Source organism: Chanodichthys erythropterus, chromosome 11 (genome assembly GCF_024489055.1).
Source record: "Chanodichthys erythropterus isolate Z2021 chromosome 11, ASM2448905v1, whole genome shotgun sequence".
Taxonomy (NCBI): domain Eukaryota; kingdom Metazoa; phylum Chordata; class Actinopteri; order Cypriniformes; family Xenocyprididae; genus Chanodichthys; species Chanodichthys erythropterus.
Genome location: NC_090231.1, coordinates 10,158,226 through 10,174,475, shown reverse-complemented (window position 1 = coordinate 10,174,475; position 16,250 = coordinate 10,158,226). Strand labels below are relative to the sequence as shown.

At 37.8% G+C, this 16,250-nt stretch overlaps 1 protein-coding gene across 3 annotated transcripts in view; it reads right to left on the bottom strand.

Annotated features, from left to right (window-relative positions):
• shroom4 (shroom family member 4) overlaps positions 1-16,250 on the bottom strand; it is a 71,527-nt gene that overhangs the window by 5,825 nt on the left and 49,452 nt on the right. For 2 of the 3 annotated variants that reach the window (XM_067401533.1, XM_067401534.1), the window contains exons 3-9: positions 12,074-12,232; positions 8,037-10,584; positions 6,371-6,435; positions 5,646-6,287; positions 3,639-4,265; positions 2,827-2,965; positions 1,651-1,923 (exon numbers count right to left, since the gene is read on the bottom strand). In XM_067401533.1, coding sequence (XP_067257634.1) covers positions 1,651-1,923; positions 2,827-2,965; positions 3,639-4,265; positions 5,646-6,287; positions 6,371-6,435; positions 8,037-10,584; positions 12,074-12,232 — 4,453 coding nt within the window. Of the gene's footprint in view, positions 1-1,650; positions 1,924-2,826; positions 2,966-3,638; positions 4,266-5,645; positions 6,288-6,370; positions 6,436-8,036; positions 10,585-12,073; positions 12,233-14,749; positions 15,067-16,250 lie in introns of those variants that run through there. The other variant, XM_067401535.1, reaches the window with a different exon arrangement.

The window sequence follows — 16,250 nt, the reverse complement described above, 5'->3', positions numbered from 1 at the left end:
GTCTCCTTAAAGGTTGGCTTTTACGGTTCGGTAGCTTATTAAGCTTAGTTCTGGGCTTTTTAACTTGTTTGCCATACACCCTGTGACATAGCAGCTTTTAGACATTGTTCTGTTTTTTGTTATAAGTCAGCAATGACAAGGAGGCAGCCTCCGCAATACAAAGTCAATGGAGACGGTTGGATTGTTTTCGTCCCCGGGGTGGGCGTGGCCTAAATGCACTCTGTCTCTATTGTGGCATTTAGCAAATTAGATCTGGGCAATAATATATTTTACGGTGATATATATATATATATATATATATATATATATATATATATATATATATATATAAAAATCAATCCTATATTATATATTGCTTTACGTTTGTGTACTGTATTGTATGCAGGTAATGTACTATACATCCAACTTTTAAGTATTCATGAAATCAAAATGATCAATTCTTATTATAGTATTTAGTATTTATTATAAATACTTCAATAATTTATTATTTGTGCAAATCCTTTTATTAATGTGCCCTCTTTCTAAATAACTTCTCCCTCTTGCAGTCTCTTCTCTTCTCCAATGATGTGTTTATTAGCGCAAGGGCGGGACAACCTGTCACTCAAATGACATCACAGCAATAGAGGGTATGCATGTGATGTCACCGTTGGTCGTTATGACTGCGGTCATGCCCACTGAGTGACAAAAGACTGAGTGGCGGTATTGGTTTTCAGCGTGAGTGCTGTGAAAAACACACAAAAAACATCTAAAACGGGAAAGAGCTTTGAGATTGACTGTACAAATAGCTTTGACAAAATCTGAGGCATATTTTTACAGACTGCCGAAAGCTACAGAAAAAAGAAGCAAATAGATCACTGCAATTCACAGAAGCAGCTGGACTCCAGGCAGAGAAACGTGAATTTGTAGTTATCATTTTGTGTCAATATGCTGAATTTTGAGGTAAAATCATAACCTATATTGTATTGTAATATATTGTACTGACAACTCATCAATTAAATATTTACCATCTTTTTCTCTGTACATTTGGATGTTTTTAAAAACACTGACAAAAACCATACAAGTTTTAGGGCTGGACGAAATGATGATATATATAACACTGATACAATTAATCACTCGGATTTACACCTAAGAATACATATATTTATATAAAGCATTCACAAGGGAAATTTGCTTAATGTATTTCCCCGGCGTCGAAATCAGGCACATATAAATGTAGGAAACACAATTCCTGACTGCATGTCAATATCCGTGGATCTTTCGTAAGTTATAAGAAAAACTATATCGAGTCCAACCTTTAGTTTAAACTGATAAACGTTTGTTTTACTTGCATTTTTCCAGTTTCTCCTATTAAATCCAGTCATGCAGCAGGCTCTTTTGCCACTCAGTCTGGTTGAGGGAGCGTGTTCCGGCGGGAAAGTGACGTTGATGCATACCCTCCATAACAAACCATTACTGTCCAACAATCCAATCAATTCCTGATGGACAAAATCATGTCCAACCCTACATTTGTTCTTAACCAAGAAGTTTCCCTCAGATATGTGTCACAATAAGGAAGAAAAAACCATCACAACTTTCATTTCACACAGACATTAACATATATTGTTGGGTGATAATATAGTTAACATTTTGCGACAATATATCTCTCCTCACCCTCTCATGATGGCCGGTCTCTGGGTCAACACAGTCCAAGGCGCTTTCCACTCGGATCAGCCTCCCAGAAAGTGACAGCAGCAGGCTGGTCACTTTGTCTAAGTCGCCGATGAACATACGATATTTGTCCACCTCATTGGGCTTGCAGATAGCAAGCACCAAGCTCTCCACCTCCTCTCCCAGCTGAGTGTTGGCCCGAATATCCTCTTGCAGTCCCCTCTGTGCTTCACGCAGGACACCCAGCTTTTTACGAAGGCTCTCCATCAGCTGCTTCTGTAAATATAAACATTCACTATGAGAAGTGGCATATATATATATATATATATATATATATATATATATATATATATATATATATATATATATATATATATATATATATATATATATGGCACACACATACACATATATATATATATAGACACACATACAATACATTTAAAAAGTTTGGGGTCAATCAGACTTTTTTTTTTTTTTTTTGAAAGAAATTAATACTTTTATTCGGCAGGGCTACATTACATTGCTCAAAAGTGACAGTAAAGACAATTAAAATGTTACAGACGATTTCTGTTTAACATATATGTTCTTTTGAACCTTCTTATAAAAAATATTGAGCAGCACAACTGCTTTTAACATTCATAATAAAACGTGCTTCTTAAGCAGCAAATCAACACATTCGAATTTCTGAAGGATCATGTGACTAAAAATTGGTTAAATATTCAGCTTTGGCATTATAGGAGTAAATTTCATTTTTTCAATAGAAAACTGTTATTTTAAATGATAAAATACCTATTATATATTAAATATTTTACAATATTAGTGCATGTTTGATTAAATAAATGCAGATTTGGTGAGCATAAGAGATACTATTTGTACTCAATTTTAATAGTGACTTTTTCCAATTAAATTTTTGAATAAACTGATATATAATTTTTTTTTTAAAGATACACTCCTAATTCTTCATAGGAACTGTCTTCATACATCCAAAAATCATCTTAATTATAAAAGTAACTTAAAAAAAAGCTAGAAAAGTGAAGTAAGTACTTCAGTAACATTTAAAGTGTCCATGAACTTTGGGGCCACATCTGAAATTACACCAAAGTGAAAAATTTTATGGACCTGGATCACATTTACAAAGTATATAATAAGCGACCCATACATTTCTGAATCTTTCACCTTATAATTGAGTTCTTCCTCCTCCTCTTTCCTCTTTGAGATCTCTCGAATCTTGGCAAGAAGTTGCGCGTTTTCAGCTGATGTGTCGTAACAGGTTGATCGTGAGACTTGTGCTGTGGTTGTTCCCATTCTAGAGGGCCTAGAAAAAAGGTCATTGATATTTCAGAAGAAAACAAATGGAGGTGAAGGCACTGTAACAATCTTTGTAATGTAAAATGTACTTTGAAACATTTTTCACTCAGAAATTGCTAGTAAATTTCACAAATAATTACAAAGAACTCAAAAGAAATGGCAAGTAACACAGAATTAAACATGACATTTTGATGTAGAAAGCCTGAAACAGTATTTTCATGTAAAATGTACTCCAATAATCTGTTTTATTTTCAACTTTGAAAAATATTTTTTTACAATGTATATTGTAGAATACTCTGAAGTATGGAGCCCTTAAAGGGATGTGGTGGTGAAAAAAAAAAAAAAAGAGATGGAAGGAAAAATAAGTCAATGCTTTTGCATTCCGCTGAGAAACATTGCGTTTGCTTTTAAACCTTTTGAGTTCTTTGCAAACTAATGCAAAGTTTCTGAGGGGAATGCAAAAGTCTTTGTGATGGAACGCAAATGTTTTCTGAGCGAACGCAAAGTTTCGCGAGAGAACAGAAAAGCATCTAAATATTTGTTTCCTTCCATCAGCATGTCCCTAGGGGCTCCGAACTAAAGCATGCCAATACCATGACAACCATAACTATAATGGCATTTAAACATTAGTGTTATGAAAAGGAAAGTTAAAGTTCAGAAAATTGAGAAGATTGTCGCACCTCTCTAGTGTTGATCCACTGATTGGGTAGCCCCCTCTCCAGCTCTCTCCACCCATCTCTGTATTTACACTGTGTGGAAAGAACTCTCCAATCAGCTCATTCCTAGATATACCATAATCATCCTCCAGAATGGAGACCTCCAGGGAGCTTCTCAGCCTCATGCTTCTTGCCGTTGGAGCCCCTTGCTCAGGCATGTTGTCAATGTCTGTCTCCAGCACCATAACAGGCCGAGCAAAACCCTGCATCTCCATCCTGTCCTCTCCTTCCATCCTCTGAACTTCTCCAACTCGCTCATTCTCACAGATCTCATCGATGTCTGTCTCCAGGGGCAGGTTTCCATCTTCAACACTGCTGGGACTGTGGGAGGAAATAATCTGGTTTTTGTGGGCTGTTTCAGGGAAGCCTGCTTGATGGGGCTGCAAGTGGTAGTTGTTCATGGAGAAGTAGGATTCTGGATACACAGGCCCAACTAACAAGCTGTTTTCTGGGATTTCAAGAGACCTAATAGTGCCCTGTGCAGGGTAATGAGAACTGGACCGGTCCCATTCAACTCGATGCTCAGGAAAGATGGGCTTCACCAGTGTGACTCTAGGCTCATCTGACGCTGCAGCAGTGTGGACAGGTATTCTACAAGAGGGTAAACATGAAGGTAATTTATTCAAAATGCAATTCATTCAATAATAACTTTTAGAAGTTTCTGCTCAGTAAGATTTTTGTTTTGAAGGAAATGGATACTTTTATTCAGCAAGGGTCCATTAATGGACATTAAAGACATTTAGATTTATATGTCAAATAAATGCTGTTCTTTTAAATTTTCTATTCATCAAACAGTCCTGACAAAAATGTATTGCAGTTAAGCAGCACAACTGTTTACAACATTGATAATAATAAGAAATGTTTCTTAAGCATCAAATCAACATATTAGAATGATTTCTGAAGGATCATGTGACACTGAAGATTGGGAGTAATGATGCTGAAAATTCCAAATTCCAAAATTAAAATTACATTTTAAAACATTAGAATAAAAATTATTATTTTAAATTGTTTTTACTGTATTTTTGATCAAATAAATGCAACCTTGGTGAGCACAAGAGACTTCTTTGCCAACCCCATAAATGGTACTGTATATCATAATGAAGTAAAAAATAAATAAATAAATAAATAAATAAATACAACAAATAATAGTAAATAATAAAAATAAAAAATAAAAAAGTAAATAATACCTTTATTAGTTTCGCTTATATTATTATTATTATTATTACTGTTTCACTGCTTATTAATAATCAAAAATCTTAAAAGAAACTAACAAATAATAATTTCCATTAAAAAAAAATGATTGAGATGTTGTTCTCTCATGTATTCAAAGTGTAAAGCTAAAGTTTTTACTTTTTACTTAATGGTTACATCTAGGGCTGTTCAACAATAATTGTGATTATCATGTACAAAATAAGAGTCTGTGTTTATGTAATAAATGTGTGTTTGTTTTTTGTATAATTATTATTATTATATATCAATAAACATACATTCATGTATATATTTAAGAAAAATATCTTATTTCTATAAAAAATTACATTTATATATTTTATATATTATAAATAAATATATATATATATATATATATATATATATATATATATATATATATATATATATATATATATATATATATATATATATGCATATATTTCTTAAATATATACATGTATGTGTGTGTATTTATATATACATAATACTTGTACACAACAGAACAAACACACATATATTATGTAACCACAGACTCTTATTTTGTACACGACAATCACGATTATCGTTGAACAGCCCTATTTTTTTGATTTTCAAGTTTTCTTGGAAATGGTTTATCAAAACTATATGAAATCACCATGAATACAAAGAGTACACTTCTAAGAAATTAGCACATGTGCTTTAAACTAGAAAAAACTTTAAAAAGATTTATCATGTTCTTCATCATGGATCTTGATAAGTGTGGGGTTGGATGGTACGGTTTACCTCGTGCATGGTTCAGGATGCGGCAAAGGTTGATGAAGTTCTCTCCTCATGTCGTAGTTCTGAAGGTTTATGTCTCTCTCTCTTGGGGGCAGAGCTACAGGTTTAAAAGCTCGACGTGTAAAAGCAGGGCTGGGGGGAGCAACAGAGTACTCCTGACTGCAGCAGTGATGGCTCTCTGAAACCTCCCTCGGAGGAAGACTATAGGAACGCTGACGTGTCAATTCAGGCACGCTGGGCGGCCGGGATGTGCACGGCTGTGCCCGAGGCGGAGAGGAAGAGGGAGAGGAATAGAGTGGCGGGCAGGAGAAGAGGTTGTGGTGGGATGCCCGCCTCTTGTGGAACTGCTCCCATTTTGGGGGCGGTGGACGAGGTGGCGGAGGCCTTTTTTTCTTCTTTACTTCACCGACACATACTCCATTCTCATCCAGGTCGCTAAGAGTGGACGCACGCATTCTGCCGACATTGGTGTTTGAAATGTGATTGGGAACATTTTGTGTCTCCATGCGAATGTCGTTCTCTGACATAGCACGGTTTTTAAGGGGAGAAAAAAGATGCTCCTCAGTGCAGCCACCTGTAATGCTGTTGCCACCTTGACTCATGAAGTCGGGAGCAACAGCCCCTCTCTTACACTTTGGGTAGTCCCTGTGGAATAAGAAATGTTATGCTATACTTCTTCCAGGTACAGGTTTGTCAATAACAATATGTATATAAGTAAAAGATCTTACCTCTCGGTTAAGCTGTAGTTTCGGTTTAGTTTTTTTGTTTGTTCCTGTCCCTGCACAGGATGGGCCTGTAAAATACATTTGCCATATATTTAAATATAAGTTAAGTAAAAAATAAAATATAATTTTTAAAAAATATATATAAACAGGCAAATTCATGTTGTATAGTAGATTGTTTTTACCTAACCCTTTTCGCAGTATTCCAACTGCAAAAAATATATAAATAATAAAAACCTAGGTAAATAGGTAAAGCAGTAAAACGGTGATTTATGTAACTTTATACCTTTTCGCCAATCTGTTATTTAGCATAAAGTTTCATATTTAGCATATACCCTCTCTCAAAAGAGTTTAAATGCCATGCTCAGTGGTACAGTAGAAAAGCAGGAGTTTGCTCTATGTAACCATACAAATACTGGTTCATTCCAACAACTGTTGTGCCAACCATCTAGAGCCCAAATTTTTCAAAGCACATAAAGTGCAAAATAAATATAAGGGTTAGATATCAAACTGTTCCTTCCTTCTGAATAGTATCTCTGATTCTTATCCAGAGTGCATGGGCTTGATTCCACAACAAGGAAAAATCCCTCTTGAATTCACCTGAATTTGCCCTCAACGATCAATAAAGTTTGTCTATCTAAAAATACTGAATGAATAAGAATGGCTCAGAGATCAGTTAGAGCATAGTTTTACAATGAAAAACCAAACACTTTTCAAAACCAAAGGACATGCATCAAGAATAGTGACTGTTGAGATAGCATACATATTCAATCTTCCTGTTGTTTTAGAGCCGATTTATGATTTTTATACAGTTCTAGCCAACATTTTGCCTTTTGAGACACTGAGAAAGGCCAGTTTCAATATATCCCGACTTGCATGAATGCTAATATTAAAATAAGTCTGCACTGAGGATTGAAAACAACAGTCTCACTACCATCTACATGGCACTACACCAAAGAGTCTTAAAATAACAGCTCAAGTAGAGTATAAACAGTTTCATCCTTATTCAGTTCAAACAGTGTGCATATAAATCAATGCACAAAGACGATACATAATATTTTACAGATAACATAAAAGTAGCATTCTGACAGGAACTAAACCACAATTTCCATCCCATATGCAATTAGGCCATTTTCAATTCTAAACTATTTAACTGAAAAAAGTGGTTCAATGGCTTCACAATATGTTTTTATAATTGCTCATAGAAGCTTAGAACTGTAAATAACCAAAATAAAGAAAGCAAATCACACCCTCTTTCAGGAAAGTTCAGGCTATTCATTATAAGCACATACACAGGCTATTCATTATGAATTTATGAGGTTGTTATTTGACAGTGAATTGCAAGAGGAAAGCTATACTCTTACTGGCATAAATAATTTCATAACAATGTGTCTATGTTGCAAAGACATGTGCATGTCTATTCGATATATAATGCATACTATGACATTTGCATCCTTAAGTTATCCCCCAATACTTATACATCATTCTGTGTGAGTTTAATAAGTAAGGTAAATGGGAAGCCACATCAACACTAATTTAATATATTGCAATGCTTGTCAGAAATTCTGGCATTTTTATATTAGTGGTTCCCTGGGTTGGCTGAGAGCCTGGAACAGAAAAGCTTGACAATGCCTTTTTAAGACAATGGACAATGCTGAATTCCCAGTCTTACCTCAGTTGAGGTGTAGCTCCTGGCCTTGTAGGGTGGATTCACGTGGTAGACATCATACTGATTGTGCTGGGTGGTCACTGGGTGGAACGCTGAGCAAGGCTTTTGGATGTTAGTGGTAGTGTTGCTATAGAAATGCTCAGAGGACTGCAGGGAGGAAGGAACCTGAGGTGTGGGCGGCTGCTTCCGATAGGCGTCGTGAGATGAAGACTGAGGAACTGTGTCATTGTTCGTATTGTGTTCAGAGCGAACAGTTTCTCTCCCAGACTCCCGTACTTGTTCTCTCTGAAGCAGCCTCTGCCTCTCCTCCCAGTCCTTCACCATTTGTTGCTCTTTTTCCCTCTCTTTCTTTAACCTTTCCTTCTCCCTCTCTTGTTCTCTAAGCTTCTCTTGTTCTCTAAGCTTCTCTTGTTCTCTAAGCTTCTCTTGCTCCTTAATTTTCTCCTTCTCCTGCTCTCTCTCCATCAGCCTCTCCATCATTTTTTCTTGGTCCTTTTGGGTTCTCATAAACTGTCTCCCAGTGTCCAGTGAGTTGACATAGGGCACATCTTGATACGAAAACCTTCTCCGGCCCAGGTTAGAGGCCATCTCAATAGGTTCAGGTGAGGATGGATGGTTCAGCCTACCCGGCTTGTCCAGTCTCTGATTTCGACTTGTCAGACTTGATAAGTTTGTTACAGACTGACTCAACTTCCTGCTAGTCTCCTCAAAAAACCTCCTGCGGTCTGCAAAGGGAGGGATGTCACACTCATCTGATCGACCTAAACGACCGCTGGAAGAACCTGCTCTCCCTCTTGTTGATACCATTTTTCCAGACCACATCTGTCCGGTAGCCTCCTTTCTCTCCTTACTCTCAGAGGTCTCAGATTCTAGTTGAAGCTTGTGTTCTGGCGTCCAACGCCATCGACGTGGTTTACCTGCAGGTGCTATCTCCTCCACCACATGCACACATACTTGTCTGGCATGTTGAGGGATCTGAGTTTGGGTCTGAGATGACTGGACGCACACAACCCTGATGCTGGAATGTTCCTCAGCTTGTGTGGTATCAAGAACTTGTTGAGGTATCTGTTTGGATATTTGCACAGAGGCAGTGGGTGGATTGGTAAGAGGACTTGGGAGGGTTTGGGGTCTGGGTTGATGGTACTCTGGAGGAGCTACTGCCTCTGTGTTGAGATCTGCAACCTCTTCTTCCACGGTCTCTTCACCACAAGGGTTTCTACTCTTCTGCAGCTGGGCCTTCTTCCTCTGGATCTCATTTCTGAGGTTGGTGGCAAAACGCTCATTTCTGCGACGCGACTTGGAACTACGAAATTGCAGTTTATGAGACTGCTTTGTGGCATTGCCATTATCCACCCTCACTTCTCCATTCTCATTTAGGTGAGTGTCCACATCTACAGAAGCAATGTTCTTCTCATAGGTCTGAGAGTTAGTGGGGGAGAATCCATTCCCCATGGGATTTCCGGGCTGCTCCCACAGATTCTGTCCAGAATCAAGAGGTTCCTCCTCTACCCTTGGATCCTCAAGTTCGGAAGTTGCCACCGAACCAGGTGTGGAACATCGGCTTGCTCCCCACTTGCCCTGAGAACTATTTGGACTAGTATCACTCAGATAAAGAGGAGACTGTGACCACTGGCAAGTTGGAGATGCACAATGATCACTTTTGTCACCAGAAATATCCATCATACGCAGCTGAGAAGCTAGAAGTTTCTCAGGTGCACTGTGTCTGTGCATTACTGAGTGAAGTTTACGTTCTGGTTGAAGTTGGGTATCAAGGTTCTCATCCATATTCCTTTGTGAAAAGGGACTCAGAGGAGGTGAAGTTGCCACCACAGATTTTGAACAGTTCTCAAAGTGTTTTTTCTCACTGACAGTTGCTTTGAAATCTCCACCTGAGTCTCTCTGAGAGTTTAAGGTATAATAAGTTTCAGTGGTGCACCCTTTACATTCTTGCTCGTTGTCTTGTGCTCCGTTCAAATAAACATTGCCTGTCAAAACTTCCTGGATTTGGGGTTGATCTTCAACCATGCAGCCACTTACACTTGGGAGGCCTACAGGAGCAGACACACAACGTTTATCTGTTGGTTGGCCTTTAGTAGCCCTAAAGCTATCCTTCCTCATGGGTGGCTGCGGTGGTGCACAGTGTTCCTCCTCGCAGCTATAGGACGATGGTCGGACTTTAGCCTCAGTTCTGTCAGACAGCATCTTGGAGCGCTGATGCTCTCCCTGCTGGTTACCAATGCCGCTGGGGGCAGAATGTTGGCCTCCGTCTGGATACCTGCAGGAAGAACCCAGACCTTGGAGGAGGTTGTCCATGGAGTTGGTCTCCTCAGGCTTGACAGGAACAGTGTAATCAGATGTGTTTGAGCTGGCTGAGAATGAGCTGTAAGCAGAGTCACGTTTGTTGTTGAAGATGACAGGATCGATGGGAGAGAGCTGACTGTCATAGTAACCCTGGTTGGGAGGATTCTCCAGACTCTCCATACTCCCTATTGAGCTACTACGGTCTGTGCTGTAGTGCCTGGTGATATGGCCCCACTGCATGGACAGCTCACTGCACAATGAAACAGAAGTGAACCAAGTTAGATGATGTGACACTATCACCATAAGGATTTCAACAATTGTCTACAAAAAGTAACTATTTACACTATTCAGTATCAAATTATATCTAAATGTCACAACTATGGCCCTGTTTCCACCTTGTATTAAAATGCATTTTGGTTGATCGGAGAGGACGTGGGAGATACATACCCGTTTCCACCTGGTATTTTAATCTCTTTTGTCCACTTTCAAACATTCCTGTCCTGATTTTTTCGAGGGGAGGGTCTATGGGTGGTTAAATGTAAGGTTTTTTTTTTTCAGATCTTTCGATCTAATGGACAAAATAAGCTCATGCAATTTACATATGAACGTGCCTGGAGACAATGGAAAAACATACGAAGAGCATTAGCTTTCGTTTCTGCTCTGATAGCCACAATACCACGCCGAATGCTGTGAAGAAATCAGGAATGGTGAGAGAACATTGTGCTTGGTAAGTCTTATCTTCAAACCAAATTTGAGTCTTCAGATGGCAAAGATTAAACCCTGTCTGGCTAGCACGCGCTTCCCATAATGTTTACGCATTAGTAGGTGGAGAGTAGGTGGTCTTTTGCGGCTGTTCGAACACATTCAACAACATGAGAGTTTCCACTACGAAAGCAATCCAGTCGAATGTGTTTGACTACCTCTGGAAGTGGTCGAAAGTGGACAAGCTCAAAACGTTTTACACCCTGTTTACACCTGTATTTAGCATCATCCACTTGTGATCCAATCGACCAAAATGCATCTTAATTCCAGGTGGAAACAGGATCCAGGAGTCTCAAATTCAGATTATTTTTTACAGATATTTTATTTTGATAATCATGTAGGCATTTTCATTCTGTGTTACAGGTGTTGTGATTAGGTTTCACAGTCTCCACGGCAAAACACTAAAGAAATTTCATACATCAAAAAAGCTTAAACAAAAAAACAAAGTCTGTTCTCGGGTGCATAAAAAATAAAAAATTCCAGTGTGTGGACAATTTTGGCTATTTGGTTGATAAAACATTAAAGAAATCCCCCAAAACAAACATCAAAGTTGAAGTTAAAAGTTAAAGATTAGTCCTTTAAATCAATGTTGTGTTTTGTACTACAGGCTTTTTTGTGTGTTTTGTGTGTTTTTTTGGTCACTCTGCTGGTGATGTGTGAAGAATGTCTGAGTCATATGTCTGAAAATAGTGGTGGCATCCGGTGAGCCACATGTTGACATAAGATGTGAGATCACCAGCTTCCTCTCTGATTGTTTTCCTTGTGAAATTTGCTGGAAGCAAAATTCCCTAATTCAACAATGAGATCTCTCTCTCCCTCTCACACAGACACAAAGATCTGTTAAAGCTATTAGTTGTTTAATGGAAATGTTTCAAAAAGTGTCTAAATAAATGTAAAACAATGACATATTAAAACGAGATGAATGGTCATACAGATTACTTGAATACATCATCTGTATAATGGTTATTTATACCAACCTGTTGTCACCTCCAGAGTGCCACGGTACACTGAGAGGTGTGAAGTGGAGCTGCATAGCCGAGGGGCCATCTGAAGGGTCACCAGTGCCCGTAGTGCAGGGTGCCTCTGACAGCTTTGCCAGGTGCCAAGAGTGGGGACGGATAACTGGCACACTGCGCCTGATCGAAAAACAGAGATACAAACAAGCACAAAGTCATAAAGACATGTACACAGTGAACAGACTCAATCACCCAAATATTCCCAAGTACCAATTACCGACAAAAAGAAACCACAATCTGGAAACCACAGCATTCAAGAATGAAGAAAAGCACCTCTACTCAAAAAGCAGTGTCAATCTTGACAAACACATACAGGAATCAAGGGAAATCTGTTTGACTTCACCATCTGGAACGCTTTCATATCTGCTGTCCACTGGATTACTGAAATGGCAGATTGACGTTCTTTCTAAGACACCTACAGTAAAAAAACTGCCAATTAATTTATAAAATAGCAGCATTAATGGAACAAGGCCCAGATTCCAGGTAGATCCCATCAGTTCCATTGACAGGAGTACAGTATTCACAAACATTCCAGATGGCAATAATGATCCAGAGGGAACAATGGATTTTAAGGGCTTATTTTTCAACTAATAATAATTTTTGTCTTTCCACGAGAGGCTAGAAAAGTATAGAAGCAAGTGAGAAATAGCCAAAAATGCAATATATAAGGAAAAACAATCTTTTGGTATAACAGGAGACATTATACACTATCATTTATGTTCGCCAAGGCCGCATTTATTTAATCAAAAATACAGTAAAAACAGCAATTCTTTGAAATATTTATTATTACATTTAAAATAATTGGTTTCTATTTGAATATATTTTGAAATGTAATTTATTCCAATGATGGCAAAGCTGAATTTTCAGCAGCCGTTATTCGTCTTCAGTGTCACATGATCCTTCAGAAATCATTCTAATATTCTTATTATCAATGTTGAAACTAGTTATGCTGCTTAAAGGGTTAGTTCACCCAAAAATGAAAATTCTGTCATTAATTACTCACCCTTCATCGTTGCAAACCCGTAAGACCTTCGTTCATCTCCAGAACACAAATTAAGATATTTTTGATGAAATCAGAAAGGTATATTACTCGTTTATAGACAGCAATATAATCAACACTTTCAAGGTACAGAAAGGTACTAAAGACATCGTTCAACCCTAATTTTATGAAGCTACGAGAATACTTTTTGTGCACAAAAACAAAACAAAAATAACTTTATTCAGCTTTATCTTCTCTTCTGTGTCACTCTCATATGCTGTTTACATTCAGCGATTCCAGATTCTACATCAGAACGCTGACTCATTATTGGCTGGCTCCTGCGTCAGCATCACACACACATGCATTGGCCAATACTGAGCCAGAGTTCTGAGTAGAACCTGGAAGCATTGAACGTAAACAGCATAGTAGAATGACACAAAAGAGAAGATATTATTGAATAAAGTCATTATTTTTGTTATGTTTTTGCACACAAAAAGCATTTTCGATGGTTCATAAAGTGAAGGTTGAACCACTGTAGTCACGTTGACTATTTTAACGATGTCTTTAGTAAATGGTGGTTAAATTGCTGTCTATGGAGGAGTCAAACAGCTCTCGAATTTCATCAAAAATATCTTAATTTGTATTTAGAAGATGAACAAAGGTCTTACAGGTAAGGAACGACATGAGGGTGAGTAATTAATGACAGAATTTTCATTTTTTGGGTGAACTAACCCTTTAACACTTTTGTGGAAACAGGAAAAGATTAATACAAAAGAAAGTAAAAAACTAAAAGCATTTAAATGAAATATCTTATGCAACATTATAAATGTTTTTACTGTCACTTTTGACAAATTTAAGTCATCCTTATTGAAAAAAAATAAATCTTACTGACCCTAAACTCGGTAGTGTACATTAAAAACACTTCTGAAACAAACAGTGATATCTGCTATTTAATAGCAGTTTTCAGAGCGAGGTTATGGTAAACAAACAAACAAAAAATAATAATATTTACTCAAATACAACAAATTAAACAAATGAATACACATTAAAAATACACATGCTATTCACACAAACAAATATGACATTTAGTAAACAGAGGCTATTTTTTTTTTTAAATTACAGTGTAAACCTGAAGGCTCATCAAAATGTTAATATGTCTCTTTCAGAAACCTATAAACAATAAATGTAACTGATATTTCATCCCAATTTCCACATTTGCCAATAAGATTCAAGACAGCTCATACAGTAACTATTCACACTGTCATTCTCGTCCAATAAACACTGCTGATCTAACAGTCTTAAAACATCAAACATAACACCAAGCTGATCTGAGTCTCCTTACAGCTAGCTTTCAAAACTAATTTATGACTCTTAGACTATGATCTGTCCTGAGACAGTTTTGGCTCAATATGCTCAGATTCATAGAAAACATAAAATTACCAAAGCAATCAAAATGGATAAAAAACAAAACAAAAACAAACTCTAAAACCATTTTTCTCAGTTTCAGTGTTGGTGTAGTTACTGCATTTGCCTTAGCACGGCAGTACTGCTCCGCTGAAATGCACCAAACACAAATAGGTTAACCAGGTTGAACTAAGTGCTGGTTTGACCCCCACTTGAGGTTTTCCATGCAAAACTAAACTTCTTGAGATACTCACAACACTTGACAACTCCAGATGTTCTCACAGTAAAACAAATATTCTGAGTTGAGTCCAATCCAACACTGTTCAGCTTCAGGTTCAAGATCAAGTTCAGGTTTAAACCATCAGTAAACGTCTGGAGTCAAAGGACAACCCTGAGGTCTGTGTCTGCAGTGAGTGGTCAGTCTTTATCAGGACCTTAACGGCTTCAGCGCTCACATGAGTGAAGGTTGGCGGTCATTTAGCTGTAATGAGGCAGCCAGAGGCTCTGACCAGATTCCTAGTCCAGGAAAAAATTAACAGACAAACACTCCCCCCACTTCCCCTCTCCCTCTCTCTCTCTCTCTCAATATTTCAAGTCACAACTGAAGACCAAACATTCAGTCCACTAAACGGCATATTCTCTCTCTCGCTCACATACATACACACAGCCTCCCACTCACTCTCTCTCTAATGACATTAGGGGAGAGGAAGCGGTGCTCAGACGGAGAGGAAACTATGTTTGGGGGAGATAAAGCGGCAAGCCACTGCTAAAATAATACCTAGCATTCTCTCCTATTATTGTTTGAATGGGGGAAAAATGCGAGGGCCGCTTCCTGCCTCCCTGGGAGAGCAGTCAATTTCGGCCAGCAGTGTTGAGAGAGTGAGGGGTGGTAGAGAAAGAGAGAGAAGAGGAAGATATACTGTATGTGAAAAAAGGGAAACAAATTGGTGGAATAAGACGAAACGGTGCATTATCCCTGGGGCATGGGGCCAGGTACACGCAATAGTGTAGAAAGCACAACAATGCAAAGCACATCTGAGAAGCAAGAGTGTGATTTGTTATTCCAGAAACTGCCTGAGAGAGAGAGAGAAAGAGAGAGAGAATAAAATGAAATTTAACTCATATCAGCTGTGCTTAATAAACAGCTTTTCCTGCTCAAATCAGAAGGGCTGATGGAAGTCAGAATGGGGTCAGTCTGATTAACAGCTACAACACTGACAATAAAAGAAAAACCCATGTAGGACAAATTATAATGGAGCACAACCTCCCACTAATGGGTTCTTCAGTTGAATTCTTAAAAGGATAGTTCAGCCAAAAAGTTCAATTCTGACATTATTCAACATGTTGTTCCAAACCTGTACGAGTAGATAGAAGAATGTTGGTAACCAAAGAGACAAACACTGAAAAATAAAAAAATAAAAAAATAACACTGAGACATTTCTCAAAATATCTTCTTTAAAATTCCACAGAAGAAAGAAATTCATACAGGTTTGGAATGACATGAGGGTGAGTAAATTATGACAATTTCGAAAATTTTTGGGTGAACTATCCCTTTAACTATTACTAAAATTGTAATTATAGGTTATATTGTTCAATGTCACGTATGGTCCATATATTTTTTTTTTGAGTATTCAGTTTTTGTGATCACACAGTTTTAAATGGGCGGCTGACATTCTTATTTATGAGGTCAGTAACACTGCCTGGACAAAGATGAGCACACAACATGTTTTAATAAATGCTTCTCCATCTGTACGC